The sequence below is a fragment of the Talpa europaea genome (assembly GCF_964194135.1).
Source record: "Talpa europaea genome assembly, chromosome: 15".
Classification (NCBI taxonomy): Eukaryota; Metazoa; Chordata; class Mammalia; order Eulipotyphla; family Talpidae; genus Talpa; species Talpa europaea.
Window position 1 is genome coordinate 53,093,724 of NC_140083.1, and position 19,135 is coordinate 53,112,858.

At 38.4% G+C, this 19,135-nt stretch overlaps 1 protein-coding gene across 9 annotated transcripts in view; it reads left to right on the forward strand.

Moving 5' to 3' along the window:
• BCAT1 (branched chain amino acid transaminase 1) overlaps positions 1 to 18,150 on the forward strand; it is a gene marked incomplete at both ends in the record, with an annotated part of 58,912 nt that extends 40,762 nt beyond the window's left edge. For 6 of the 9 annotated variants that reach the window (XM_084255601.1, XM_084255606.1, XM_084255603.1 and 3 more), the window contains 4 exons: positions 1,638 to 1,723; positions 4,464 to 4,604; positions 7,713 to 7,787; positions 18,109 to 18,150. In XM_084255601.1, coding sequence (XP_084111727.1) covers positions 1,638 to 1,723; positions 4,464 to 4,604; positions 7,713 to 7,787; positions 18,109 to 18,150 — 344 coding nt within the window. The remainder of the gene's footprint in view (positions 1 to 1,637; positions 1,724 to 4,463; positions 4,605 to 7,712; positions 7,788 to 18,108) is intronic. The other 3 variants (XM_084255604.1, XM_084255609.1, XM_084255602.1) reach the window with 2 other exon arrangements.
• Positions 18,151 to 19,135: the final 985 nt, after the last annotated feature.

Below are 19,135 nucleotides of genomic sequence, written 5' to 3' on the forward strand. Positions count from 1 at the left end.
ACAGTTTTGGGTGTTAAATATATTTTACAAAACTGCATTTGCAAAAGGGCCACTGTTTTTATTTAATTTGGTGTGGTCTTAGAGCTCAGCAAGCACCCAGACCTTCCTGGGGCACTGGCCGTGTGTTTGTCTCTAAGGGCGGTGTTGTGCATGTACACACATATAGATCCACACAGTATACATCCAGCTAGTTATTGCAAAAAACAGGTTTATTTTGAGATCAACACTTCTAAACATGACAAAAAGTAGCCCCAAGAACACTGCCAAGAACAAATTTTCTTCTTTCCAGAAAACAGTTTCCAGCAGATGATTTTTAGAAGCAAAATTCAAAAAAGTCATACTGCTATAGCCTAGCAAAGAGGATTATTCATTTATTTTTTATTCGAAAACATATATTATAGACCACTCTGGGCCAGGCATGATGCCGAGTTTTAGGGATATGGGAATGAATAGAGCTTCAGTCTTTCACATGGCTTGGCCGTGGGGGATGTTGATGTAAGCATAGCAGAGTGGCTGAGCCCAGACCAGAGGAAAGGCAGAGGCCAGTTTTGGGTCCCTTAGGCTCTGGTCTTGACTGTCCTCCAGTATCACCAACCACACATCAAGTGACTTGTTGATACGGGTCTCAGTTTCTTTTTCTGTAATGTACAGATTGCATGAGATGATTCTGAAAGAACTTAAACAGGTGAGTCCTATTTTGCTGCCAAAAAGCGCTCAAAGACGCCAGTGTGATTTCTGTATAGCTTTGGCTCCCAGGTGATCCCTTCAAGTGAACTCCTTTATAAACATATGATGAGCAACACATCCTCTGTATAAAGTCCTACTTCTTCACAAACTGATGATTTAGGGTTTGCATTTGTCACAAGATTCACATCCCTGGGTACCAGATGTGGAGAGGCGAGGAGTATGCTCAGAACCTGAGGCATCTTTTCCAAGTAGAACTGCAACAGCAAACAGAGCACACTCACCCTGCAGATATCCAGCCTCCCAGTGTTAGCAGTCTTGACCTTGGTTGTCCAAGGTTGCCCTGTGAGGTTTTGTTTTTTTACCTTGTTAGCCACATGCAAATTGCACCCACCCTGAGACCATTATATTTGAATCTCAGAGGGTGAAGTCAGCATCTTTCTATTTGATGTGACTGCTTCATCAGGTCTGAAAATCATTATGGACAGTCTCAGCAAAGGGCAATGTGTGCACAGGTACTGGGCTCTTCCGCAGTATTATTATAAGGCTTGGTAATGACTAGTATTGCTAAAAAGACCCTCTCTACATTATTCTAATCACTGATCAGTGCTAGTCTAGTATGGTAAATGTTGACTTCAGCGTGGTTCTCTTCAGCATGTTCCAAAAAAACTTTCATTGTCAGTAGAAAAATTATCTCTTTTTTATTGGCTAAATTGGAGAGGACTAAATGAGTGGCTTGCTTTCTCTTCTTTCATATATATTTATATGTATCTTTAAAATAAGGACCTACTTGAAGTGAATTGATTTGGGAAATCTGATGATGCAATACAGTAACATCATCTTCATGTTTCTTACTAGCAAAATTGCCAGAAATAGTTATAAAAAATGACTATTGATATTAGGCAAGGCTAATACAGCTCAAGTTTGAAAATATTCCATTTTCTAATTGACAGAAGAAGAACTGGCAACCCCTCCGCTAGATGGCATCATTCTTCCAGGAGTGACACGGCAGAGCATTCTGGACCTGGCACACAAGTGGGTGGGTGCCTTTGGCTTGAACATTGTTTATAAGCATGAAACAAAACGTAACCAAAATAAGCCCAACTTCGTGTTGAAATAATATCCTCTCATTCCAACCAATGTTATCTAATCTTTAAAGCTTAACTAGAGTGAAAAAAACTCTCTTAGAAGAACTGTCTTGGCAAGACTATCAAATAAGTATTGTTTATAGGGAGGGCAGAGAGAAACCAGTTTAGCAAGTTGTCCCAGCAAAGGAGTGTGCCAGCGCTAGTCTCCAGCTGTGCCTGCTGTCTCCTACTAGCTCCCCTGGTCTTTGCTTCAGGGGCTCCCATCAGGGCAGCCTTTACCTTTGCAAGTCTGAATGTGTTGTTCCCAAATAGTAGTGGTACTAGTTCTGCCCTTCCTTTCTTTATTCCATTGTCACCATGCTTGTCATGGAAGTTAAAAGATATTTTATTGACTTATAAATGTCTAGGAACATACATTATTAGTTGGCTGCCTTCTTTCTCCCTCCTTCCTGCCCTTTGTCCTCCATAGTTCACATTCAGGCATATTTTAAAGTCAAACACCCAGGCAAATTAGGAGTTATTTTCCATAGACTTTCTGATCTATGTAATACAGACAAGCGTGCTCAACCCTTTGGTATTGGAAATGACGTGATAACATACTCAAGATGAATTCTCAATGAGCTGGTTATCTGGCCAAACTCCTTGGCTGGAACTTTTGACCCATGTGTTCAAATGGTCTCTAGAGAATATGAAAAGACTTTGGACGGACTGTGGTCAAACAGTCTTAATAGGACAAATGTTTAGAAACACATGCATTATCTAGGAGAGTACCAGCACAGTTTCTCTGGAAAAGGCTTTGGAAATAGAAGAAATGTGCTATAAATAATCCTACAAAACCCCGAAGTAGACAAGACCCAACTGCCACATGCTGGCTGGCACATTGGGCATGACATTTACAAACTGTTGGTATAATTTCAAACAGCTTGCCCTGTCCTAAATATGTTTGCAGTTGGAAAGATGTATTTTTGAAGCTCGGTAATTGTTGTTTTATTAAAGGAAAAAAAATCCACCAAGTACAGAAGGTTTGATGACAAGCTGCAAGTGGAAATGGCTTCCCACACTAATGATTTGCTAGCATGAAAAATAGGTTATTATGGAGGAAGTTTTTTCTTGACTCCTTAGCTGTAATTTATTTTAAAAGCTATTTTAAAACAGTGAGACATAAATGCCAAGAGGCATGTGGGGGGTTACCATTACTTGCCAGACAGGGGAAATTGTCCAAAGATAAGTAAGGGTGAGCAGAGGAAAAACAATTCTGTTTATTTACAAGAGACTCTCCCCCTCCCCCTTATCCAGAACACAGAACTCAGCTTGTTTTCAGTTAACAAGCTGGTTTGTGGGATGGCTTTATTTCTTTATTTCTTTATTTACCTTTGGACAACATCATTGCAATTGCAAACTGTGATAGGCTGAAACTTTCAGAAAGTCTTATTTATATTGTAGACATATTTTCTTGCCCTTCCAAATGTAGTTCTTAAGTTCATGTTTTGAATCTTGCCTGTGATTTCCATTTTCATCTCCTGTGCATTTATCGGTTTTAAAAAATGTGTTCTTCTTATTTTAAAAAATACATCCATTCTTTGTTATCCTTAATTCAAATAGCCTGTTGGCAAACTTTGAACTTTAAATCACTAACATAAAAGAATAAGAATTAAACAGATTACAGAATGAATATTAAACAGATTGTATAAACTGAATAGCTTAAAAAGGATCAGCATTTTTTTTTCATTTTCCATCCTTGAGAAAATAAAATGATCAAATAATTCAAAAAGCAAAGAAATTATACCAAAAATTCTATGTTGAAACTCAACCTATGTGATCCTAAAAGAGAAGGAAGAGGATAAATGATGTAAAGTCAGCTGAATCAGTGGATTTAGGGTTCACAGGTAATATTACTGAATCTTAGTTCACTATTCCTATTACTGAGCCACTGACCAATATGTCTATGAATGGACAATTCATTTTCACAAGTAAAATCAAAATGTACCTTCAGTGATTTAAAATTATAAAACATTTTAAATATTTAAACTGAGTTTTTGTTTTTACTCCATAAAAGACACAATAAAAAGAGGACCAAATTTGAAGCAGTTCTCATCAAACCTCAGATCAAATAGATTTTCTGCAATTTACTTGCTGTATAGTCTTGGGATGTCAGTCAGCCTCCTGAACCCTAATTTCCTCATCTATAAATAACACCCACCTGAAAAATGAGAGAACTTGGCTTACAATGGGTGCTAGATAAATAGTAGCTATAGTTATTGATATTATAGACTAATATAGTCTCTTGTAATAACATAGGGTTCAGGTGTGAGTGGAGAAGACATTAAGCACTACTCAGGGTGTCATAACTTGGGAGACTTGACCCATAACAATAAATAAAAAGCTCAAAAGCAGGTATAGATGAAAATAGACCAAGTGGTTTATCAGAATAATCTTACATTTTACTTCTGATCATCTCATTTGGAGATGCTGTGACTTTGCAGTAGATGGGACATCTCATCTCAGTGTTTTCTCCAGTGAGATAGTGTTGCTTCCCCCAATTTCCCCCTCCAAGATGATTATGACATTATCTGAATTCAGTCAGAATATAAGGTAGGAAAATAAGGCGATGGGGATAAGGGTAAATTTGCAGGCTTTGTTTCAGATGGCTCTTCCTTTACGGTATATTTTTATTTTTCACATTCCACACAGGGTGAATTTAAGGTGTCGGAGAGGTACCTCACCATGGATGAGCTGACTGCAGCCCTGGAGGGCAGCAGAGTGAGGGAGATGTTTGGCTCTGGTACTGCCTGCGTGGTTTGCCCAGTGTCGGAGATACTGCACAAGGGTGAGGTAAGGCAGCATTTCTTCTCTTCCCATCATTCCCAAACATTTGCCTATAGCTTAATTTTTTGAATGTGTGAATGACATGCTAGTTGGACCCAGGATGCAAAGAATTTTTTGTTTTAACTTGTCATTCCATTAATTGGGGGGCAATTTGTCTTCATGAACCTTTGTTAGCAAATTACTTAGGATCATCTTTCCGGTTTCATGTATGTTCAAAAAGGTGGGAAAGTCAGTATCTTCCTTAGGCCAGTATCATATCTTCCTTCTGCCAAGTTAGGGACTGAAGATGTGCCAGTTGATTTCCACACTTATTTTTTTCTACCAACTCATGAGGGAAGGTAGTTAGATTTCAGGTTCTGGTTTCCAAAAATACTTCCAGGCCTCCCTGATGGCGCAAGGGGTTAAGTCACAGCACTTGAAGCTATCCACAGCCACTGCAGCACAGCACAGCGTGGTTTGAGATCCATCCCCTGCCGGCCAGGGACTTGACCCATACGGTGCAGCAAACCTCTCCTGTCTCACCCACTGCTCCCCTTCAGCAGTTTATCTCAGTCAATCTGCCTGTTCTGTTTCCCACTCTGTCTCTGATGAATCCTCTCACCCCCGCATCTCTGGCCTGTACCTCAGCTCTTGTATGCATAAATAAATGAATCTTAAAAAAAAAAAATACTTCCAAACTACTACAATAGGAATGCAAAATGAATTTGATCAACTCCTATATTCATCATCACCATCATCATCATCATTATTTAGATCAGTTTATAAAAAGTTTTCATTTGGTAAAGCTGGTACATTTATTAAAATCTTCCCAAAACAATTCAAACATTTCGTGGGTAGAAATTCTCTTTCCCAGTAAGCTAACCTGACTTTATTTGTGCAATACTTCTATTTTCTTGTCAGTTTTTTTTTGCTTTCCCCCTTATAACAAAACTAATACTTACGATTAAAATCATCACCTAAGGGCCTCCCCTGGTTGCACAGTGGTTGAGCGCTGGGCTGCGAAGCTGCCCGCAGCCTCTGTAGCGCCGGTTCGATCCCTGGCCACGGGCGAGTGTCCCACATGTTGCGCAGACCTCTCCTGCCGCCCGCTGCTCCCCTCAGCAGTGTACTTTGGTCCTTCTGCCTGCTCTGCTCCCCGCTCTGGCTCTGGTGAATTCTCTCACCCTCCCGCACTTCTGACTGTATAATGCTTGTATAAATAAATAAATAAATAAATCTTTTTTTAAAAAAAATCACCTAATTCTGTAACTAAGAACATGTGGGTTTTAGTCTCAAGTTATGAATTCGATTATGTCACTCATATTGAGTATACTTTTATTGCTTTGTAAACTCAACATTATTTTTCCTCAGCTGATTGAATTGTCTTTTTCTGCTGATTATAATGGTGACTGCTTTATTGTTGAGGTTTTTTAACTTACTTTTAGGAAATGGCTCCTGACATAAGTCTGTCCACAGATTCATTGTTTCAAGGGGAGAATGAGTCTGTGATAGTTCAACATTGTACTGATTATAAAGTTTCTGTTTTATATTATATTAGTATATTATATTACTAATATATTATGTTATGTTATAATATATTAGTATAATATATTAATACCTATGTAATATATTATTCGTTGACCTTTTTAATGAATTAAAGTTGTCATGAGCTCATATTTTAAATTCAGTATTATTTCACTTCTAGAAATAAGTTTACAAAGTTTGACATATTTTTAAGGTCGTGTTTTTGGGGGCAGTCAGTGCCAAAAGGTGCATCTAATTATCCTAAAAAAACATAATAAGAAAAGTAAGTGCACGCTCTGTCTACTAAAATCAAACATCAAAAAGCTCATTAGCCAGCGAGGCATGAATGGGCACAACTTGGTATAAATTAGGGACATGAAATCTCTCTCAGCCCTGAATGTAACCATCTTCTCCAACATGGTGGAGGTTGTGGCCTTGGAGGTTGGCTTGGAACAGAGGTAGGTTTAAAAACCCCCTTTGTGAAGGCATACACTGGCTTTCTTTAAGTCCCTGAAATGACTTGATTTTAATTGTGGCCAAATAGCTTTGGATTCTCACTCTCTGACAAGAGGGTTTCACATGGTGGCCACTTGTTCATCCCTGTAGGTTCTCAGACTTTTGGAAGAGGTAGGATTTTTAGCCACTATTTTAGATACCCCTTGCATCTCATTGTTTCCTCAAATCAGACTGAAGACTGGCATATAAACCAGCTGTGCCCCAAAGTCAGCCTATAGACAAAAAGTGATCTCTCATTGGCTAGTTTATTTTTATTCAGATTTGAATAGGAAAAAGTCATACTTCTGAAGAGGTGTGAACCTATACCTCTGAATCATATGCAATATTGTATACCAGCACCACCTCAATAAAAATAAGAGGTTTTTTTTTTAAAGATTTATTTATTTATGGAGTACAAGCTAGGTGTGTGGGGGGTGGTGAGAGGATTCACCAGAGACAGAGTGGGGAACAGAACAGGCAGATTGACTGAAATCCAGGGCTGAGGGGAGCAGCAGGTGAGTCAGGAGAGGTCTGCTGCGCCATGTGGGTCACCTCTCTGGCCGGGAATCAAACTCATGCTGCAGTGGCTGAAGATAGCTTCATAGGTTGCATCTTACCCCCTTGCGCCACCAGGGAGGCCCCATAAGACAGTTTTTAAAAAAAGAGAGGGGCCTCCCTGATGGCTGCTATCACCCCTACAGCCTGAGTTTGATCCCCAGCCAGGGAGCTAACCCACATGTGGTGCAGCAGACTTCTCCTGTCTCGCTGGCTGCTCCTCTTAGCAGTGTATTTCAGTCAACCTGCCTGTTGTGGTCCCTACTCTGTCTCTGGTGAATCCTCTCACCTCCTGTAATTCTCACCTCCTGGGCCTACACCCCAGTTGTTCTATGCAAAAAAATAAAAAGAAAGAAAGAAAGAAAGAAAGAAAGAAAGAAAGAAAGAAAGAAAGAAGGAAAGAATCTGGCATAAGAAGCTAGTACATACAAGCAGGTTCTCACAGTAACATCCCTCATCTCAGTGGGGCTGTCTTTCTGCATACTGTAGTTGAGTGTCTTCCTTCTTGTCACTGATATGGGAATATTCTAAAAGTACATCATGTCTGGTTTATGTTCACAGACTCTGCATATTCCAACTATGGAGCATGGGCCTAAGCTGGCTAGCAGGCTCTTGGAGAAACTGACTGATATTCAGGTAAGGGTTTCTTTCATCTTCAATCACAGGTTAGAATCAAATCATATTTGAACGGAAAGAAGAGAGTAAATACTCCCACCTGGGGGTCAATAAGTTTAAGGAATATGTTCCTGAAAGTATGTGTCACATAAACAAAGCAGAAGTGGAAGAGAAGATACATGAATAAGTAAAGAGAAGGAGGGCCTTCCTGGTGGCCTCAGGGCCAAGTTTCAGCACTATCACCACTACAGCCTGACTTCAATCCCAGGCCAGGGAGATTGACCCAGCAGACCTCTCCTGTCTTGCCCACTGCTCCCCTTAGCAGTTTCAGTAAATCTGCCTGTTCTGCTCCCCCCTCTATCTTTGGTGAATCCTCTTACTCCTGCACCTCTGACCTACACCCCATTCCTTCTACACATAAATAAATGCATATTAAAAAAAAAAGAGGAGAAAAAGTGAAATGTTGTCTAGGACTCCAAATTATATAACATTGAAATATGCATACATAAATTTTGATAACAGTTCTAAATCTCATTAAAAGAATAGCACACCTTTTTTAAACTTTTTTTTTTAAGATTTATTTATTTATACAAGGACATGGGTACAGTCAGAGGTGCGGGAGGGTGAGAGAATTCACCAGAGACAGAGTGGGGAGCAGAACAGGAAGACGGACCAAAGACACTGCTGAGGGAAGCAGCGGGCATGGCAGGAGAGGTCTGCGTGCCATGTGGGATTCTCCCTGGCCAGCCGGGATTGAAACCGCGCTGCAGAGGCTGCGGACAGCTTTACAGCGCAGCACTCAACCCGCTGCGCCACTGGGGAGGCCCAAGAATGCACACTTTTATAATAGAAAAAAATTGAAAGTAAAGGAAAGCACAGAAGAAAACTAATATTTTCTGGGAGTCCAACACTGAGATATAACCACAGCTAACTTTTAATGTCTCAACTTTCAATATTTTGTAAGCATTTATATATATATATATATTTTTTTTCCTAATGGTATTTGTGTCTTAAATTATTCTCAAAGATAATTTGGAAATCAAAAAAAACTTTTTTTTTATTTTTAAACTTTTTTTTTATTTTTATATTCCCCATACAATTGCAACCCCCTGATTTTGACCCTAATCCCTCCTTTCTCCGCCCCTCCACCCCCCCCCCGCCAAAGTGTGTCTCTGGTTCATAGTTGTTTGTTGATTTTGATTTTTTTCTTTCTTATAGTTATTCTTTTTTCCTGGTCCCTTATTTAGGTTTTCTAGATTCTTGTTATGAGTGAGACCATCCGGTATTTTTCTTTTTCTTTCTGGCTTATTTCACTGAGCATGATCCCTTCCAGCTCCATCCATGTTGCTGCAAATTGCATGTGTTTAACTTTTTTGAATACTGAGTAATATTCCATTGTGTATATGTACCACATTTTCTTGATCCAGTCATCTATTTTTGGGCATTTGGGTTGTTTCCAAAGCTTAGCTATTGTAAATTGTGCTGCTATAAACATAGGGGTGCAGGTGCTCTTTGGAATTAATGTTTCTGTGTCCTTTGGGTAAATAACTAGGAGTGGAATTGCTGGATCATATGGACGCTCTATCTTTAGTAGATTGAAAAATCTCCACACAGCTTTCCATAGTGGTTGGATCAGTTTGCACTCCCACCAGCAGTGCAGGAGAGTTCCTTTCTCTCTACATCTTCGCCAACATTTGTTGTTGCTAGTTTTTTTAATATGTGCCATTCTCACTGGTGTGAGATGGTATCTCATTGTAGTTTTGATTTGCATTTCCCTGATTGCAAGTGACATTGAACATTTTTTCATATGCCTGGTGGCCATTTGTATTTCCTCTTTGCCCATTTTTAGCTCTTCTGCCCATTTTTTGACTGGATTATTTTGTTTTTGTACATTTATATATTTTTAGATAGATGCTTTTTCTAAACAAATGGGATTGTGTGGAATTTGTTACCAGTTTCTTCATATCTATAATTTTCTCAGTTCCATGTTTAAAGTTCAATTAAATTCTATTATTGTTATACCATGTTTTTTAAAGTAACACTGTATTATAACATTATATATGTTCCAGGCATGCATCACTGGAAATTGACATGTGTCTATACTACATTAAGTTCACCACTAAAAATCCAGTTCCATCCTCCACCATACATCCATTCTCTTTGCCCCAATATGCCCACCCCTTTCCCTTCCCTTATGATTTACCATGACTTTTTAAAAAAAATTTGTTAATGAACAAACATTTCTACCATTGGCTATTCTTTCACTGTTATGAACAGTGTGTCCTTGATTGTCTCTTTAGGATAAATTCCTAGATTGTAACTGTTGGGTCAAAGGGTGTGGAATCTATCTTACTTTCACTTTTCTACAAAGGCTTTCTATAGGGATTTTCTGTAAGCTAAATAGAGGACTAACTTAATGTCTTAAATTTTGAAATTTACATCTAGTTGCTTTCAACTTTTGTATTTAGAGACTACTAGCAGTAATTTGAAGACATTTAATGAAAATTTCTGCATGGATATTTCAGTTACTGATATTTTAGAGCTGTTGGGTAAATGCTGAAGGTAATATGTTATAGTGTTTTGCTCAAATGAAAAAAAACAGAATTAAAGTATATATGACTGATTAGGTTATCCAAAACAGAAATTGAAAGATTTTTAAGCAAGGAGGAAGTATGGTTATAATAAGGAGAAAGGGAGATTACTTTGGAACATTTTCTTGAACAAATTATACAGAAGAGAATGCTTCATTCGGTAACAGTTAATATACAAAATGAGAATGGTGAGGTAACTTCTTGGAGATAATGTGAAATAAGAAAATTTGCACAATTTTATTTAGTTGTAAAGGATTAAAAGAAAAGTAGTTAAATAGACTGAGGAAAAAATTGAACTCTATTAAATTTGAATTGGAAGGAAATTCTAGCATGTTCAGCCAACATAATTAGGAAGCTTTGACTGGAAGGAAATATCAGGAGGTAAGAGCAGAAGTGTGTGTCATCCCCACTGACTGCTAACAAAATACTTGCAGATTGCAGACTCCTAAGGAAAGCCCAAAGATCATTTTGGGTCAAGATGGGAAGCCATCATAAAAGGTCTCAGAATGAGAATATTTAAAAGTCAAGATTACAGAAGCAAAGAATGTAGGTGACTCAGATGAATGCTTTTGATTGACTGATTCATTCATTCATTCATTCAACAAATATGTATATCAATGGCAGACAGTGTGCCAGAGACTCTTCTGGTGAGATATAGTTAAAAAAAAAAAAAAGGACAAAAATTGGAAAAGTCAAAACACACTGATACAGAAGGACAAAATAATATTCAATTTAAATGTGAGACCACATGAAAAGGTTAAAAAAGATGTATATGAAGCAGCGAATGAGAAGAAATAAAACATTTTCCTCTTATGTACTTTATTCCCTATCTAACTTAGTGCCTGTGGCTCAGTAGAAGTTAATTTCTTTTTGTCCTAGCTGGTAAGTACGTGGTAGTAATACTAAAACAAATAATACATTCCGAGCTCCATCCTGAACAAAGAAGACAGGAAAAGTCACAAGACTCCTGACAATACAATGATTCTGAATTAAACCACAAACCACAAGCACCAGATCGGCTCCAAATTGTTAAGTAACAAAGGACCATCCATTCTGAATCTGAGACCACATCTTTCTTCTTCATTTATTTTAAGCCTGTGGGTATGGAACTTAAAGCTTCAAAATTATTCTCTTCCAAGATGGCAAATTGGTGCTGTCAGCCAAGCTACCAGGTTGTCGGTTTCGCTCCAAGAAAAATAATTTAAGTAATTATTGAGAAAAGCATAGAATTGCATCATGTTCTGCACTTGATCTCGTCTTGACATTACATGGAAACAGATGTTTTCTCCAAAGGACTCTGCTACCAGTTCTCCTGAAAAGGAGAAGAGCCCTCGAGATCCATGCCAGTGTGACCTAGGGGGGAAATTCCTTCTCAACCACAGACTTCATTTTCATTTCACTTGTGTACTTCTGTAGATGAGTGGGAATCTCTGAGGTTAAGTATTCATCCCATTGGCTAATTATCCATTCAGTTCCTTGGGTCTTCGATTACCCTACCAATACTTCTTAACAGGGGAACATTTCCAATGACAGGATTTTTTTTCTTTCTTTTTTTAAGCAGCAAGGGAAGACACTTCTGTGTTCATACTTCACCAAGCTTAAACTTGGAGAACATACACCTGTGCCCACATTTCTTTTCTCTTCCACTACTGTTTGCTATTCTAGTTACTCACCACCCTTGTCACCTATGCTCTACCATTTGGGGTGTTCTCTGTTCTCCAGTTCATGCTACTTTTTGTTCTTCCTTCCTGCTTTCTGTCCCTTCTACAGTTTGCCCACTTGATAAGATATTGATAAGATAATTAAGACTCATCTCCTTTGGGAACCTTTTAAATGTCTCTTGAACAAATCTATTTCCCCAGCACAAACAAATTCACCCTCTGACTGCTGCTTCCTGCTCCAGCTCCCACAGCATCTCAGGTTGTTACATATGACTTTGAATTTCTTCTCTGGTTGTCTGACCATCAGAATCATCTGATTCTCTTCTTGTAACCCAAGCATTAAGCACAGGACTTGGGCTAGAGTACATGCCTGTCTTGTTTCTTGAATACATGAATAAAGGAATGAATGGGTGAGTGAGACACCAAGCAAATACTAAGAAACAAAATAAAAAAATGCCAAAAAAAAAAATTCACACATTTTGAGAAGAGGTGGGAGGACAGTCTTGAATAATGTTATTATTTTTTTTTTAAAAAAAGGCCAGAGGTTGAGATTTTTCCAAAGATGAGATATACATAGAGATCGCTATCAGGATAGGATAGAAACTAGAACCCAAGTCTTAAATAGCAAGAGCAGCATATTTGGGGAACAAACAGTGCTGGCATTGATGTTTTAGAAAGCAGAAGGAGTAACTGCTAAGACTGACAGAGTGGGCTGTTTTTAATGTAGGAAAAGAATAGTCCAAATGGAATAGGGGCAGGATCTGTGCTGATTGCAGGGCAGCAGGTAGAATTTAAAAATCTCTATTCTTACCAGTGGCCACAGCTCAGTAAGAGTACATAATCACTAGTGGTTATTGTATTGTTCTTGTTGTCAGTGGAACAGCTGGGTAACTTTTAGTTACATAAGCTGCAGAGTCCAACCCCTTCCCCGCCCATGACCTGAGCTGTCCTCCTGTCTGTGAGCACACTAAGGGGACATTTCCAGATTGCCTTGGTGACTCAGGCCTTGACCAATTTCCCAGCCTCTCCTTGTTCCCTGATACACATGTTATGGGATTATAAAGTTTTGCACAGTTGTTGAATCAGATTTAGAATAAAGAATAGCAAATAGTTACCTGGTGGGTGGCACTGATTATATAACAATTTTTTTTATTGCAATAATATTGGATTCTAACAGTCTGTCAGTTTCAAGTGTGCATCATTATAAATCAACATCAGTATATACTACATTAAGTTCCTTCTGATAACTACTAATTTGATTTTATAATTTAAAGTATATTTTTGTTTTATTTAGTTCATTTGTTTGCGTGGGATCTCTGTGTTATTGCATATAGTGAAATCATATGAGTGAAATCATACAGTGTTTATGTTCCTCCGTCTGACTTATTTCATTAAGCATAATTACCTCTAGGCCCATCCACATCATTGCAAATGGCAGGATTTCATCTTTTTATAGCTGAGCATATTCCATTGTATGTATTCATCACTGCTTCTTTAAGCACTGAATATATTTTTACTGGCATTGTAGGGAGTAAGTTCTTTTGCGTTGGCTAGAATTTTCTGCTGAAAGTAAGAGGCATTTTAGTAAAGGTCAGTAAATTTATTTGCCATCCATACCTACATTTAATGTGAAGTATTGAATTTGTCATTAGTCATATTTTGGTTTAGTGTTCTAACTGGGATTTGTGAAATGATGATGATTTTGCACATCACACTCATAGACTTTGGCATAGGCTCAAAATACCATCCTCAGGCTTAGCTCAGTTTACTGGGAATGAAGTCAGGTAAGTGTGAGTTGTAGCAAGACTGTCCAAGCATAAAATGGGCCTGCTGCAGTGGTTTTGCGATGACTTTGACAATGACGTAATGCAGACCTGCCTTCTCTAGCACCTAAACTTCTCTGGACACATGCTCTTAAGGGACAGATACAATTTTTATCTCTGCTATAATCTATCATCTCTTCTTTGAATTATTTTGCCTTGAAAAATTAAATCGAATTATCTGTCAGTCAAATGAAAAGCTTGATTGCTAACCGCCTAGGTCTAGAATTATGAATTACCTGTATAATCACATCTGTAGGTTACATCTCAGAAGGCTATGATTTTACAAAAAGCATAAATTACAGGATGTGGGGGCTAAAACTTAATAAGTGTTATGCAGGCTCGTAGAGTGATATGGTCTGCTTGTCATAGTAACCCAAAATGGGTTTTGACTATTTCTAAAAATTAAAACAATAACTAAAAGCAAATTTACTTCAATTGATGAAATTCAAGATGAAATTATAGTGATCATGAATCACAATTCCTTAGGTCTGCTAAAATGTCAATATGCTGACTCTTAATCATTACTAATGGCAAAAGTATTTAATGTATTAATGAGAATATAAAAAAAGAATAAAACACATTCTGCTGTTACCTGGTGTCATTTTGATACCATACATAAATCAGACAGAATCTGGGGATATTTATCTAGCATTCATAAATAATCAATAGTCAGTAAGTGGGAGCCCACTCTGTGAGGCAACTCTTTCTGATGAAGGTTAACCAAGTCACTTCTAGTCTTGGGGCTTCCTTCATTTTTCTTTTCATGTCAACCAGTAGGTAGACCCATTCTTGGCACCGGCATTTTTTACCAACAGATTCTGCTCTCTAATGTCTTTAATGTCACTTAAGAGAAACACAGCACAATGATGAAGGAGGGACAGCATTAGATGGAGTCAGTAGAACTGGGCTTGTGATTGACACCTAAAGACTCAGTATCCTTATATATATAAAATGAGAAGCTTGGCTTAAAAGTTGATTGTTCTATTCAGATTAGCCAATTTATGGAAATATCTGGAGTGCCTGACAGATGAATGGATTCTGATGTGGAATACTACTTGGCCATGAAAAATGAAAGATTTCCATTTGTAACAGCATGGATGAACATTTAGGGGATTATGCTAAATGAAATAAGCCAGATAGAGGAGAGGAAGTTCATTGCTCTTCACGTGTGATTTTTACAGAACAAAACTTTCTATAGTGGACATCTTTTCTGGAATCCCAATATGCAAAACAAAAGTGGAAATATTCTGATATAAAATCCAGAGCCCAAATATTCTGATATAAAATATTCTGATATAAGAGCTTCCATATGATCCAGCAATTCCACTCCTAGGTATTTACCCAAAGGACACAGAAACATCAATTCCAAAGAACACCTGCACCCCTATGTTTATAGCAGCACTATTTACAATAGCAAAGCTTTGGAAACAGCCCAAATGCCCAAAAATAGATGACTGGATCAAGAAGATGTGGTACATATATACCATGGAATATTACTCAGCATTCAAAAAAGATAAGCACATGCAATTTGCAGCAACATGGATGGCGCTGGAAGGGATCATGCTCAGCGAAATAAGCCAGAAAGAAAAAGAAAAATACTGGATGGTCTCACTCATAGCAGGAATCTAGAAAACTTAAATAAGGGACCAGGAAAAAGAATAACTATAAGAAAGTGAAAATCAAAATCAACAAAAAACTATGAACCAGAGACACTTTTTGGGGGGTGGGGGCCGGGAGGGGAGGGATTGGGGTCAGAATGGGGCATGTGCAGTTGTATGGGGGAATATAAAAATAAAATTTATTATTAAAAAAATTAAAAAAAATATTCTGATATAAAATCTGATATAAAATATTCTAAAATAAAATAAAATTTTATTTTATTTTATAAAATAAAAATATTCTTGGCTTATCCCCTGAATTTTAGATGACTATTCAAGTTTTTTCCAATTCAGAAATTCAGATATTTTATATTAATTGTAACTGAAATTATATTAGAACTAACAAGGCAATTTATGTGAAGAGGGGAACTCATCTGCATTAGGAAACACATAATGGCAGAGTTAATGGCACCTATTCCGGGTGGATGAGGTCTCTTGCAATCAACCTGCACACGTCATATAACTTGTGGAGAGGAATCGAGAGGGTGATGAAGAACATGGAATTGGTGGAGAGAGACCTTGGCTCGAGACTGGGTGCTACCACTTTCTGACTGCATACTTGAGCAAATATATCTCACTACTACTCCATTTCTAATGCATAAAAAGGGCTTGACTGTGCCATGGGCTATCAGAGGTTACTGTGAGGGTTTTATGGGATGATAAATCTAGACTGTTCTTAAACACACAGTTGGCATTAAGTCAACTTTGCTCAAAGATTGAGGGCTCATCTAAATACAGAAATGTTTGTTGAATGAATGAATGTACGACCAAAATGAGGACCAAAACTAATAAACTAATTTTCTGTTTCTGACATCCAGAATAGTTTTGTTTCACTTAATTCCATTTTAAGTCTTAAAATTTAGTTTCACTAAAGCAAATTATTTGCTGAGGTAAATAATATTAATTCTGATTAAGACACAGTTCTATAACTTCTAAAGGATTAAGAAACATCAAGATGCTAACATAACACGAATGAGCCATTTTCATTTACAGAACAAAGTCACTGTTCATGTCTACAGGACTTATCAATTGTCCATGAACATAAGACACTGTGGAGAAGGGGAATTTTTAGAGCAGGGATTCACAAACTATCAGAATCACCAAAAGTGCTTTATTGACATACAGATTGCTGGCACCCTCCCTCGGGGTCTAATTTAATATGTCTGAGGTGGGACTTGACAATTTGCAGTTCTGATAGGTACCAAGTGAGCCTAATGGTAATGGCATGGGGATATACTCCAAACATTATTTCTTAATGCAGTATACACACACACACACACACACACACACACACAATGGAATACTACTCAGCAATCAAAAAAGATAAACTCATGCCATTTGCAGTAACATGAATGGAGCTGGAAGGGATTATACTCAGTGAAATAAGTCAGAAGGAAAAAGAAAAATATTGGATGATTTCACTTATAGGAGGAATGCAGAGAAACCGAATAAAGGATCAATAAAAGACAATACTTGCAGGCAACTATAGAATTGAGATTTAAAGGAGGGGAGGGACAGGAAAAAGGCTCAAGACAGGGATGGGAAAAGCAGAAGAGACTACAGTGATGGTTCATAGGTGATGTGGTAATGGAAATGGGGACCTCACTTGAGGGGAGAAATCAAATACTGTACAAAAATGAACAACAATGTAAGAAAAGTAAAAAATTAATGAGAGAAAAAAAATTATTTCTTTTTTTTAAGATTGATTTATTTATGCATACAAGAACCAGGGTACAGACCAGAGGTGAAAGGATTCACCAGAGACAGATTGGGGAGCAGAACAGGCAGACGGACCAAAATACACTGCTGAGAGGAGCAGCGGGCATGACAGGAGGGTTCTGCCGCACCATGTGGGTATCTCCCTGGCTAGCTGGGAATCAGTGGATACTGCAGAGGCTGTGGATAGTTTCACAAGGCTGCACTCAACCCACCGCACCACCAGGGAGGCCCATATTTCTTTAAAGCTGCTGTGGGTCCCTTCTGTATTCAGCTACCTGCCTTGTCATTGCCATTCTGTATTTAGCTCTGGCTCTCCAAGCGAAATAACTGAGTTCAGTTGTGGAACTACTGTCCTCTTTACCACCCTAGGTGTGTTCGTTCCTGATTTTTGTAAGATGTAATGACACCTTGTACCTGCCTCTCTTTCCTCCTTTCTTCTCTTCCTTTCCTCTTTCTCTATAATTTTATTTCTTTTTAAAAAAACTTTTTTAAAGATTTATTTATTTTATGCATATAAGAGCTGGTGTACAGGCCAGAGATGCAGGGGGTGAGAGGATTCACCAGGGACAGAGTGGGGAACAGAATGGGCAGACTGACTGAAACACACTGCTGAGGGGAGCAGCGGGCGAGACAGGAGAGGTCTGCTGCGTCCCTGCCGGCCGGGGATCGAACTTGTGCTGCAGAGGCTGCCGACTGCTTCATAATGCTGTGCTTAACCCCTTGCACCACGAGGGAGGTCCGCTGATCTTATTTCTGGTGTGATATGCTTTTAAGGTTCCAACAGAAGTGAACCTTTTGTACACCACTAGTTGTATTATGAAGCTTATTCATAAGTTTTTCCTGTGCCATTAGCCTTTATACTGAAACCTGTTTTCTTGCTTTTGTTGTAGTACGGAAGAGAAGAAAGTGACTGGACAATCACAGTGTCCTGACTGGAAAATGCAGGATCCATCTGCGTGCTATTTGGACGGACTGTTGCATTTGAATGAAGATGGATTTCTTTGGCTACATGTTTGTAGATATACTTAGTGTAGTTTGTATTATCAGTGTGTTACCAGGGTGATGACTTCCTCGTGCCAGAGAAAATTGCAATCATCAAATGGTGTTTTGTTAACTTGGTAGTAGAAGCTTACTTTACCTTCTCTTAGAAAGATGATAATGTAAGCCACACATAGAATCTTCCTCAATAATCTAGTGCCTCCCTCCATACTTCACGCAGATGCATAAATGTTTGTTTATTCTTTAGGGTAAGTTATATTCTGCTCCTAAGCCAAATGAGTTTTTCTGTGTTTGAAAACCAATCATGGTAAATTTCACAGGCTTCTTCCTTGGAAAGCATTTTGCTCTTTTTAAATCAAGATTTTGAAAGACTGGATCCCTCCCATCATACTTACTTACAGTTGCCCCTAGGTCTGCTTTACAGTAAGCCTCTCCCTTCTTCCTGGTGTCACCATCTGTGATCATCTGTGTGACAAGACACACACACATCAAAGCTACTGCCCTTTCCACGCTGTGTGTCATCTGCGATCTGTCAGGTTCCACGAGACCGAGGGGCCCTGTGCCCTAAAGATCTTTGTTTCCCCAATGCCTGGCACATAAGAGCATTCCAATGAATGCTCATTCAGTGAATGAGTGAGGTCTCAGCTTCTAGACAAGTGTACCTTCTGTTTCTATATTATGAAACCTCTTTATTTGAATTTGTGACATGGTGTATATTTCCTGTATATGGCCCTTATTTTCCATGGATGGCTAAGCCATTAGGGATATGCAAAGGCACCGTTTGTTGGGGAAATTATGTCACATTGAAGCTTGTCTTAGAATGGAAGCTATAGCTCTAGAATGAAGTCATGGTGTCAGACCCACCAAATGGAACAGCAAGCAGTGAGTTTTAAATACAAAATACATCACCTTGTTTAG